At 33.1% G+C, this 12,943-nt stretch overlaps 1 protein-coding gene across 7 annotated transcripts in view; it reads left to right on the top strand.

Annotated features, from left to right (window-relative positions):
- tns1b (tensin 1b) overlaps window positions 1-8,876 on the top strand; it is a 162,125-nt gene extending 153,249 nt beyond the window's left edge. For 6 of the 7 annotated variants that reach the window (XM_087803965.1, XM_087803962.1, XM_087803966.1 and 3 more), the window contains 9 exons: window positions 2,109-2,237; window positions 2,375-2,467; window positions 3,743-3,820; window positions 3,878-3,946; window positions 4,013-4,039; window positions 5,289-5,457; window positions 5,541-5,609; window positions 5,677-5,706; window positions 6,638-8,876. In XM_087803965.1, coding sequence (XP_087660091.1) covers window positions 2,109-2,237; window positions 2,375-2,467; window positions 3,743-3,820; window positions 3,878-3,946; window positions 4,013-4,039; window positions 5,289-5,457; window positions 5,541-5,609; window positions 5,677-5,706; window positions 6,638-6,776 — 803 coding nt within the window. In that variant the 3' untranslated portion in view covers window positions 6,777-8,876. The remainder of the gene's footprint in view (window positions 1-2,108; window positions 2,238-2,374; window positions 2,468-3,742; window positions 3,821-3,877; window positions 3,947-4,012; window positions 4,040-5,288; window positions 5,458-5,540; window positions 5,610-5,676; window positions 5,707-6,637) is intronic. The other variant, XM_087803963.1, reaches the window with a different exon arrangement.
- Window positions 8,877-12,943: the final 4,067 nt, after the last annotated feature.

Below are 12,943 nucleotides of genomic sequence, written 5' to 3'. Positions count from 1 at the left end.
GGATCTAAAAGCTGTGTAACACAGTATCGGTGCCATAAGAATATTGTATTTTTTTCATGAATTAATTCATTAAATTGTTCATGTTGGATTTACCTCTTTCATATTTCTTTGAATAGTTATTTTTGCATATAGAGTTTAATATTCTTATTCCAATGAATAGATGTAATGTCATTTCTAAATTAATTTTTCAATTTTTTTAAAATTTAAAATTCAAAAGGATAACAATATTAAATATTATATTAAAATTTTTTTTTTTGAATATTACAATTTATATAAAATAAACATACATTTTACATTTATTTTTAATTCAATTATATAAAAAATTAAATTCAACCTTAAATATGACAAATTATTTAATTTGAATATTAAACAAAAAATGTACATTTCAATAACAAGGTTATTTAGTTAATTAAAATATAATAATTAAATGCTCAAAACACAAACATAATTTCAATATTAAAAAAATAGAAAACGTTTTTCATCATTAAATATTCAATCAAACCATTTAGTATTCAGATGAGACCGTTATACTTCTATAGCTGTAAACATGTATCGTCTGTGTATCACACTCGACTGAACCAAAAAATGAGTTTGATTATCCATCTAAATAGACGGACGACAGATTAGATCAGCGAGGCTCAGTAATCGTCTGCACATGGAGCTGCTTCTGCCTCTCGAGCGAAGACGGTTTGGTGTCGTCGCTGCTGCCGACCATGTGCTTGTGCTTAAAGTGATGTAATCTAATAGAGAGAAAAGATCCGCAGCAGAAGCGATATCTCAACGCATCTCGAACCCTCAGCAAAACACACGAGTTCACCTGAAAGAAAATGTATAGTTCATGTTCACCAGGGGTCATCACTAGGGGGTGTATTGGCAAGAATCTGTAGTAACAAGTATATATGTGTAGTATTGTCGAGTACTTGACTCTGGTGTCGCAGAATTTAAAGACCACATGACTCTTGACGAAGTCGTGACTGTTTTTATTTGTTTTCAAACCAAAATATGTCCAAACATCAGCTTTAAAAGCTGCTGGAGTCACTGTATCCTCTTGTCCTTAGTTGGGATCACGCAGTATTTCATTATACTTCCAATGGGGAGGACATAATGACTGCTGTAGTTGCTAGCGGTTGATAGTTAAATGGAAACACAAAAATGAACAAACAGTGTTATATTTTGATGTTAATTGTAAATATATATATATATATATATATATATATATTTAACACGCTTAAAAAAATATAAAGCATAGATGAATTATATATAATTAAAAAAAAAGAAAACAAATCGATACAGTGCTTTTAATATCGTGACAGTATCATGAGAAAACAACATCGCAACATATCGTTGTATTTATATGTTTATTTGAACGCTGTGGGTTGATTTACAAGTTTAAGCCTCTGGCTCGTTTAAATATAAAAATCATGTGCATATCGAGCTGTGGAGAGACTTTGTGGAACAGTCTGAAGACAGAAATAAAACAAAGTACAAATACAAATCTGTTTAAAAAAAAAGATACACTGTTGTTTTTTTTATAAATAAGTATATGGAAGAGGACATGTGAGCACCAACGATGATAGTAACAATACATGTATAATGTATATCAAGTGTATTCAAACCTATTTAGCATATGCTTTTATATTACACTATAGTATTTTATGTTTATATATTTATATATATGTATTTTATGTATGGATACCTTTGTAAAAATATGTGCCACAAACTTATTAAAAAGTGGTAGTAAAAAAAAAAGCACTTTACTTCTTCCTACTCCTTTTTCGAACTACAGGGTTTTGTTACGTTTTCTTTATTTTGGTTTTTGTTTAAATTGGTGTTTTGTTTTTTTATATGTACAAAAAATGTACAAATTTATTTTGTTTGAAAAAGCTTTCAAATACAAAATTCACTCATTCATTTTAAACAAAATAAAATCTAATAATTGTATTCTAATCACACTTTACTGAAGTGTAAACTATTAAACAACTAAAATAAACAATAAAATACGAGTTGAAGCCAAAAACGTACTCAATCGATACAATGCTGTCAAGTATCGATACAGTGATATATCGCCGTATGGATATTTTCTAAGTCCTAATGTCGTCTGTGTTCAGCGATCAACATGCTGCGCGAGCGAGAACCGGGAGCCTTCGTGATCCGAGACAGTCACTCCTTCAGGGGGGCTTACGGTCTGGCCATGAAGGTGGCGTCGCCTCCTCCCACCTCGCACCCCAGTAAAAAAGGTACGACCCGACGGACGCTTTGATTGCACTAGGGTTTGTTTTCCCACCGTCATCGTGTCCAGCTCAGAGTCTGGATCCAGAAAATATGTTTGCGATGAGGTGATGTCTGCGGCCAATCACAGGTGTTGTTGTTGCAGGTGACATCACCAACGAGCTGGTGCGCCACTTCCTGATCGAGAGCAGCCCCAAAGGAGTGAAGCTGAAGGGCTGTCCCAACGAGCCCTACTTCGGTGAGTTCATGGCTACAGCAACGACATAAACCTCCTACAGATAAGAAGAAACTTAAGACAAAACCAAACATCTTAAATATTCTCTATATTAAATATTTTTGATGAATAAAAAATGGACATTTTGTCAAAACTGGACGTCTATGAATGTACTGTGACTGTCGTTGAGGCGCATTAAGCCCGGAAAATAAAAGCGTTACTATCATGCAAAAATATTTCAGAAAACAAGTATAGGAAATGTACTAAAAGACACTTTTATACATATTTTTTCAAGCTAAAAATATTGTTGTTATGTTTAATACAACATTAACACTATTTGCACTTTGTTTAAAGGAGTTTATTTTATTTAAGCGAGTAATTAATAGTTATTTGTAAAGTGCCTTTCTAGACCAGGGTCACAAAGCGCTTGAATAATCACAAACAAATACACAGTTAATAATGCCTACACATTTAAAAATCTCTTAATGACAACATATGACAAACACAGGAGTCCCAGAAAATGGGAAAAGCACAAATAAAAGGTTAATAAAAAGGATCGGGGAAATGCGTGGTCTCCTACTAGAGCGGCTCAAAATATATCAAGCAGTGAGTATCTTGATGACTGCAAAAATATATTAATTCGATGTTTTTTGTCCAATTTATATTGAAGGAAAACTTGTTTTTATTTAAAAATCATCAAATGTGATTGAATTAAACATGCATAGATAAATATATAGATTCAGTAAATGACAAAAATATGATATAAAAAAGCATAGAACTGAAAATATTTTCAGGTTTTCCCCTTGTTTATTGAAAAAACTAAAACTATATAAATTCTTAAAAATATATATATATATTTTTTTTAATAAATATGTGTTTTATATAGATTTTTTAATATATTTGTATTTGTACTTTCCGAGTACTTTTCAACATATAATTTATCTGTATTAAAATGTCAAACTCTACAAATTCACATTTTATTCTATATTTCAATTTCTAAAACGTTTATACATGTATTTGTATAAAAAACATTGCATTCACGATGAAACTATGTGCTTTGTAGAAAATTAGGAAAATCTTTAAAGTTAGACAACAGTGCCCTCTAACGTCAGTTCATGGTAATTGCTACTTCGATCGTAAATTTTCCGACAGTAACTGAAGTCGCATGAAAGTCTCAGGATCACGTTTTTATTAAATCTGACACGAGAATCTGATTTGAATAAAAGTTTTATTTTATATCCACTCAAAATCCACTGTCTTGTGTGTGTCATGTCTTCTAACTGAACCCTGGTTCCTCAGGTTGTCTGTCGGCGCTGGTCTACCAACACGCCATCACCCCCCTGGCGCTCCCCTGCAAGCTGCTCATCCCGACCACAGGTCAGTGTCCGAGTCTCACCTCCTGAAGCTCTTAAAGTGACCCTTCGTCCCCTGCAGACCTGATCGAGGAGGCCCCTGAGGTGACCACGACCAACCCTGTGGTGGAGCGTCTGAAACAAGGAGCAGGTAATTTTTCTCTTCTCTCAAAGTCAAGAATATTCTCTGACATCCCTCACGTCCTTGTTGCTCCAGTGCAGAGGACGCCGTCCGACGCTCATGGTAACCAAAAAAAACTGTCTCACATCCTGGAATGCGCATCCGTAACCTGTCTGTCCCAGATTCATGTCTATTAGGAGAGTTACGGTAGTCTGTTAACATGTTCGTGGAATGACCTTCAGGGAAGCATGTTTGGAGAGCATGTTGCACAACTTTCTCTTCTTCGAGGCGCGTCGTTGTTTTCATGAGGGTCGAACAAAACCACTTGTTTAGAGAGTTGAGATGGAGGTGAAGAGTTTGGGGGAGAATGACATGAAAAAATAAATAAAATGTCTTTATTTACTGCCAAAAAAACCAAAACATAAACTTCTACTAATGTTTCTTCCATAGATGTGTGACTCTATTGTATCATCAGTGTCTGTTTGTACAAAACTCTCTTTTCATTGAAATATTGACATTAGAAATTGATTCTTAAGCTTTGACTTTCTGGAGATTAAATCTTGTTTACAAAATTATAAAATTTACTTTTTGAATTTAACGTGATATTAAAAAACCCAATAATAAAATATCTTTTATATATTAATCATTAATATTTCAAATTATACGTGTTATCTATCCCGGATATTTAAAGGCTTGTTTCCAGCTGCTAATTATATATTAATTAACCCTTTGACCTCTAATTTAAGGTTTGTTTTTTCGTATTATTTCCTTATATTTGTTTTTTAGCTTTTGGCTCAGCTCTTCTGTTCTTGAAGAACAAAAATATCTGAAGCTGCTCAGAATCTAATAATTAAATTATTTGTTATTTTCACTATAAAATATATAAATATAAATGAAACTATAGTTTTTTAAATCTATTTTAAACATGTAACATATTAATTATACACTCTGCTGTGATTGGTCAAACGTGGAGGTTTGTCACCGCGCGGCTTAAATCCCGGATGTCTCCACCTCCAAGGGACTCGTTGTATAAACAAAGCGGGCCGTGATTACAGCTGGCTGGAGGAGGAGTGAAGCCGTTATTACGTCGTAATGGTCTCCACTCTCGTAACCTCTCGTTCGCCCAGATTTCATACGGGGGAGAACTTTGTGTGAGATTGGAGGAAAGGTTGGAGCGAGGGAAGGAAGTGGGGAAGGGAGAGAAGATGGTGGTGTGGAGAGAGGAAGGGATATAGAAGAGAAGGAGGAAACGATGGACAGAGTGAAGGAGAAGAAAGATGGAAGTAGAGGAGGGATGGAGGGAGCGCATGATGAAGAGAATGAGAAAAAAACGAGGGAGAATGATGAAGCCTCAACCTCTTCTCTTTCCCAGCATGCAACGTGTTCTACATCAACTCGGTGGAGATGGAGTCGCTGACGGGTCCTCAGGCGGTCGCCAAGGCGATCTCGGAGACTCTGTCGGCAGCGTCTCCTCCGGCCGCCACCGTGGTTCACTTCAAGGTGTCGTCGCAAGGCATCACGCTCACCGACAACCAGAGGAAGTCAGTCCTTCTTCTTCTTCTTCTTCTTCTTCTTCTCTTCCTCCTCCTCGAGGACACGCTCACGCTTCCTCTTCTCGCCGCAGGCTCTTCTTCAGACGCCACTACCCGGGAAACACTGTCACCTTCTGCGACCTTGACCCTCAGGACAGGAAGTGAGTGACGACGAGATGATGATCAACTGAGTAACTGAGTAACACGTGACTGTTCTCTGATCTACAGGTGGAGCAAAGCTGACGGAGGTGGAGCCAAGTGAGTAGAGTAGAGTATAGTTTTAGTGTAGTTTAATGAAAAAAAATCATCTTTACTTAAATATAAGACTTTAAATTCATGTAAAATTAACATTTTTCTGCTCAAATAACTTTAATTAAAACTATTCTAATAAAGTTTCATCATGTTTATCTGATAATTCATGAATTCAACATATTTATATATTTTTTTATCGCGTTTTTATTTGTTCATGTAGAAAAAAACAAAACAAATCATTTACAAATAACATTCATATATATTATTACACATATTACGTGTTCATTTTTTTCTGATATTTATTCAACAGCAGATTATTTCCTCTAATTTTAGTAAATATGTTTTTTGCATTTTATTATATATATATATATATATATATATATATATATATTTTTTTTTTATTAGTGGAGCCTTTGGCTCAGCTCTTTTCTCAAACTCCCTGAAGCTGCTTTAAAGTAAATTATATTATGAATTATTAAGATTTAAAAAATAGTTCACACAAATATTTTTATATATTTTTGTGGGGGGAATAAATAATGAATTATTTCAATATATACAGTATGTTATATATTTATTATACTTGTTATTTTCCCCAGATATTTATTAAACAACATTACTCGTTTCCAGCTGCTAATTATATTTTAATTGACCTTTGACCTCTACTTTAAGGTTTGTTTTTTTGTATTTCCTTATTTTAGTTTTTTAAGCTTTTGGCTCAGCTCGTTTTGAAGATGCTCAGAATTTAATGATATCAAATTATTAGTTATTTTAATTTTTTTAAGTTTTAACTTTATTTAAAATATATATATTAAATTATTTTGTATGTTTTAAATATGTAACATGTAAATTAAACATATTATTATTATATTTATTCAACAACATGGCTTGTTATAAACTGACCTCTGACCTCTAACGTAAGTTTTCCGTCTCCCGTCAGGTTGTTCGGCTTCGTGGCTCGTAAACAGGGCAGCACCACCGACAACGTCAGCCACCTGTTCGCCGAGATGGACCCGGACCAGCCCGCCAGCGCCATCGTCAGCTTCGTGTCCAAGATGATCGCGGCGCACAAACGATGAGACCTCCGCATCCAAAACAAACACAAAAACCAAAAAACCCTGACGCTTGGAAAACACAAATCCACCTTTTGGTTTTTATTTCACGGACCTCGCCGAGCAGTCGACGCTTCACCTGCGTTTGTTGTCGAGTGTGTGTGAGTGTGTGTGTCTGTCTGTGTGTGTGTGTGTGTGTGAGTGTGTAAATGTGTGTGTGTGTGCTGCTTGCATGTGCTTTTCTTCTCGGACGGCCTCAAGAACGGACCAGAGGAAGTGAAGGAAGGTTCTGTGCAGAAGAGGATCATTGTTTTAATTTCATCGAGTTTATTTTTTTAAGAAGAAGGAGAAGAAGAAGAAGAAGAAGTCACGTTGTTTTGATATAAAAGTGGATTGTAAATGTGCTTCGACTCGGCAACCAAAGATTATTGTTCTTTTCAGACGAGCAGTCAGGGCTGGATCACCGCGTCAGAGGGTCACACAAAAAACAACAAAACAAAAAAAACAACAAAAACGCTGCTTAATCAAAAAACAAAAAGGTTGTCTCTGTATGTACTAATAGGTCAATAGTGCACCGGCGCCCCCTGGCGGACGTACGGGGTGTGTAAATACTTGCTTGACGAGTAGGACTGTTAGAAAAACAACTAGTGCCTGACTTTATATGCAAAAAAAACAACAAAAAAACGACGCTTGAACTGCTGTTGATTTAATAATCTCATCCACGGAGGAGGCGTCCACACTGCTAAGGTTTTTTTTTAACTAAAAAATACATGAAAACAGCTAAAAAATTAATGTCACATTGACACTTTAGTTTAGCGCTAACTAACAGGACAGATGCTAACTACATGACCGCGACACTTTAGTTTGGCGCTAGCTAACAGGACAGATGCTAACTACATGACCGCGATACTTAAGTTTAGCAATAGCTAACAGCTCAGATGCTAACGCGAGAAAGATTGACTTACATAAACGATTCTTTTCTTAAAAAATAACAGAAATAGTGAACAAAATACTTTAAAACAAACAAAAAAACCTAGTAGTGTGGACGCAACAAAAGTGTTTCTCGTCCGATTTCTTTGTTTTCGTTTGGCATCGTTGAATAACACGCGACCGCTACGACTCACAACCTTCCTGAAAGTAAGCTATACATATAAATAAACATATTTAGATATATAAATATATATTAAAAAAAAAAAAACAACGTCCATGGATTTATTAAGATATTTATTTTTTGTTGCTTCGTTGCTCTACGCTATCTTGTATACATGTATTATAAAGGTATACTTTACTGAACACGAGAAGACGGCGTTTTTTGTTTTTTAATTTTTGGCTGAAAGTGTGTCGACATATAAAAAGATGTAAAAATGTGTATCACTGCTGTTTTTATTTTTTAAAAACTTTTTTCTTTCACAGCCTTTCTCGCTTTTGTTAACTTGTTTTTGTTTTTAAATACGAGATATATTTTCTCTTGAAAGACTGTGGTTTAAATGTCCAAATTGGAAAGTTGTATTCACAAGAAAACAAGAGGAAATAGTTTAAAAAAAAGGCCAATTTTAGCACTTAAATGTCCAAAATATTGTGTGTGTTTCCGATCTTACGCTTCATGTCATGACTGCATGTGTGACTTGCCTGAGGAGTCAGAAACTTAAACCTCCCGCTGTGATTGACGCACGTTGAAATGGAGATATTAAGAAGAAAAAAAGAAAAAAAGTAATAAACAGCACTTAAAAAAAAGGGCTTTTTTTTAAATCAAAGTATTTATTAAACGAAGCTGCATGCTGAAATAAACACCGCTCGTACTGTGATCTCCATCAATCTGGTTGATTTGAGAAAGAAAACATGGATGAAAAAAAACAAAACATTAAGTAGAATTTAAAAACTTGTGTTTGTGGAGACTGTTGTACCGCACGTGACCACCGGGGCGAGCCCTCAGAAATCCCAAACATCAAGTTTCATTTTGAATTTCCCTTTTCGGACTTTTTGTCATTTTTAGACGGTGGAATGTGTGCGAACGAGTGACGATGCCTGTATAGACCTTTGACCTTTTTCCGTTTCAGATCACAATGTATGGCTTTTACTATTTCTGATGAACAAAAATCACATTAAAAATAGTATAAACAAACAAAATGTCTGCTTTATTTTTCAAGGAAATAAAAGACACTATATATAAACAATGCTGTGGTTAATGGTAGTGATATTCTGATGAAGCTTCATGAAACAGTGTCATTATTTTCAGAGTCCACTAGATGGCGTTTCTGCACTATTTACCTTTGCATTCAACAACTGTTCTAGTGAAATCTCACATCATTTTTAAACTGATGGCGCCACCTACTGACCTCTAAACAACATGAAACTGTTTCATGAAGCTTCATCAACACATCACTAGTTACTGGTACAAGTGTGTTTTACTTCATCATGTGAAATACGCAGTTAAAATAAATATATAATGAAACAAGTTGTGGGAGTTTTACAAAATATCCATACAAATATATATATATATATATATATATATATATATATATATATATATATATATATATATATCGCAATTATTTTTTGATATTTTACAGCTTTTTTTTTTTTTTTTTAGGTTTTCAATTCATATTTTAATTATTTATTGTAGTTCTTCTTATTACGATAAAGTGTGTTTAAATCAAATATTTTGTTTTTTTAATTTACAATTTAGATGCAAATATTCGCAGGGTTTGTTCATTTTTGTGTTGCCATTAAACATCCGGCCTCTAGATGGCAGCAGTCATTATGTTCTCATGTTCACTGTGGCTAAAGCAACAATGAAATTCTGGCGATAACTGAGGATAAGAGGATACTATGGAGTCCAGCAGCTTTTAAAGCTGATGTTTGGACATATTTTGGTTTTTCAAAGAGTCATGTTGTCTGAAAATTCTGCAACATCAGAGTCAAGTACTGGACAATACTACAAATATATACTTTATGCTACTGCAATACCAAAGGAGCAGCACTGTTGCTAATGTTAGCATTTTAGCTCATTTATATTGTCAACAGTCATATCATATTTAGACACAAATGGAAAGAATGTTTAAAAAACACATATATAAACACGTTATATTCTACAGTTCACATTATATATTCCAGTATTTTCATATATAATTGTCCTGGGAATGTGACTTTATGGCTGCAGTGAAAGAAAGAAAATATGTATATTTACGATCTTATGCGACTTTCTGTCGCTCCACGACTGGAAGTTTAATCCGATGACATCATCACGTCAGTCCATAAATGTACCAAAGCGCAGCAGTAAAGTTTTATGAACAGCTCGGTTCTGTACATTCACCACATTTCACATGAACACCCGACTCAACCCGACACCATAAAAGTGTCATTCACGCTTTTCCTGCTCTTTTCTTTTTTCCTTCGATCTTCCGTGATGTCATGAGTCGACTTCTCCACTTATACGGCTATAAAGCTCTTTATCTTATGTATATATATCTTATGTATTTATATATATATATAAAATATGTTGTTACCATTAGTACTTATGCACTATTTACTTAGATGGGTATATGTGTGGATATATTTGACAGTTAAATACAAAATATGAAAAAGATAAAATTGATACAAATATTTACAGACAATTTAACAGACAATTTTATTCTTGTTTTTGAACTAAAACTTCCTTTAAATCATTTTTATTCATTTATTTTATTTGTATTTCTTTCAACAATGAAAACACTGTTTTACAAAATAAAAAATAAAATCGAATTAAATACAAGTTAAGAAAGATCAATATAATAAGTTAAAATGATAAGTTAAATAAATAAGTAAATCAATTAAATATAAGTAAAAAAAGTCAAGAAAATTAATATAATATGTTAAAATATAAGTTATGTAAATAAAATGTAAAAATAATAAGTAAAAATGTCAAGTTAAATAAATAAGTAAATCAAAATAAATATAATAAGTAAAAAAATAAGTTAAATAAATAAATAAATCAAATTAAATATAATAAGTAAATAAAAGTACACAATTTAATTTAATATAATTACAGTACAATTCTAAATTAAATAATAATTAAATCAAATTGAATATAATAAGTAAAATTAATTGAGTCAAATAAATAAGAAACTTCAATTAAATATTGTAATTGTTATACATATAAAGGTAAGAAATAAAATATAATACTGGAAGTACCTGTAGTCGGTTTTTTTTATAAAGTAAATCCTTATAAATTGTAAAAATCGGTTTTATTAAATAATTTCTTGTAACACTTATACACCTTATCTCATCTCCAATTACCCTCAAGTTTTTTTCTGGAATTTAGTAAGAACTACAGTACAAAGTTAAAAACCACAGAATAGTAATTTTGTTGTTCATTGTTGTGATATTTTCTGCTTTTCCACAAAAATAAATAAACATCTCGGTATTAAGTTTCCTGTGATACAAACTTTGACCACATGATGTCAGTGTTTCTCCTCCGAACGACACGGATGACAATTTTCCTCCAGAAAAAACATTAAATAAATAAAGTGTTATCACTTCTCCAGCGCTCATTCAAAGTACTTTAGCTGTATATCTATTGTTTAACTATATCCAGAGGCGAATGTAGAACACAGACTTTAAAAAATACTCTAAGTTTGAGTCACTTTACAACATTTCCAGGGTTTAACTAGATGCAGCAGCACAAAGAGGTCGTCGTGGGAAAAAGGAACAACTCCACTGGAAGTCCTGTGTAATGCTTCCGGAGAGAAGGATTACAGTCTTTTCTTGTCCTTTTTTTTTTTTTTTACACCGGCGGATAGAGCTGTGACTCTGGAAAATGCTAATTTGTTCCCCACAGGGAGTCCAGATGACGAGATGTGAGGAATTACATGGTCTATTTTGGGGCCGAGGGTTGGTGACAAGGGGGATAATCCTATTTATCTGGGTTCGCTTCTGTGAGTCGCTTCTTCTGCTCGACTTTCTTTTGGGTTTAATCTAAATGTACAAAACATGAAATGCATAAATCAAATTTTATATTAGTTTATTATAATTATTTTCTATTGAAGAATTCGGAATAAAAACTGAAACAAAATGTCAATTATCATTATAAATCTTATCATCATGATTTTGTTTAATTCATGCATCAAGATCAAGATGATTAGATTTATAATAATAAAAGTTATTTTTCTATGATTGAAGTTGACACATTGGTTGCAGATAAAAGTGTTAAGAGAAACATGTTCTTTTTAAAAATACTATGAATAAAACTTGATTTGATGGAAGTAATTAAAACCAACATTCTACAAAAGAATAAATCCGATATTAAACAAATACATTTTACATTCAAATTTGTATGTATTGAGGAGGTAAAAATCTTTTTTTCTTCAATAAAAATCCATAATATGAAATGTTTTCTTATATATACATAAACTAATATATTGTGTAATTATATATGAATAATAATGGAATATAGATAGTGATGTGTTGATGAAGCTTCATGAAACCGTGTCATGCTGTTCAGAGGTCAGTAGGTGGCGCCATCAGTTTAAAAATTATGTTTCATTAGAACAGTTGTTCAAAACAAGGGAAAATACTGTAGAGACGCCATCTAGTGGACTCTGAAAATATTGACACTGCTTCTTGACTAGACTGACTGACTTATTTAATGTAGACAAAAAAACAAAGATTTGACACAAAAATATATTTTATAGGTGAATAATACAATCGAAGGCACTTTTAAATAAAATGTATTATTATTATTATTATTATTATTATTGTGTGGATGAGGTTTTATGATACAGTTTAATATAAATGTTCAGTGTCAACTTAAGTTTAAAAAATGATTTATTTAATTAGTGGTTCAGAGATAAAGACAATCGAGAAAACTAGTGATGTTCTGATGAAGCTTCATGAAGCAGGGTCATTATTTTCAGAGTCCACTAGATGGCGTCTCTGCACTATTTTCCTTTGTTTTGAACAAGTGTTCTAATGAAACATTATTTTTAAACTGATGGCGCCACCTACTGACCTCTGAACAACACGACAAAGCCTCATGAAGCTTCATCAAACCATCACTAGTGCCGTCAACAAACATTTTCTAAAAACTTTGAACAAAAGCTATTTCATGTGACGTCTGTTGCAGATCGTCACCACATTTTTCATGCGGTTGTTAGTTTGAAAGATCAATATTATGTCTGCGCGGTAAAAGTGCTGACAGCAGCGCAGCAGCAACAGGT

This window comes from Callionymus lyra, chromosome 12 (genome assembly GCF_982586985.1).
Source record: "Callionymus lyra chromosome 12, fCalLyr1.hap1.1, whole genome shotgun sequence".
NCBI lineage: Eukaryota > Metazoa > Chordata > Actinopteri > Syngnathiformes > Callionymidae > Callionymus > Callionymus lyra.
The sequence above is the reverse complement of the archived record's forward strand: the minus strand, read 5'-3'. Positions and strand labels throughout refer to the sequence as shown.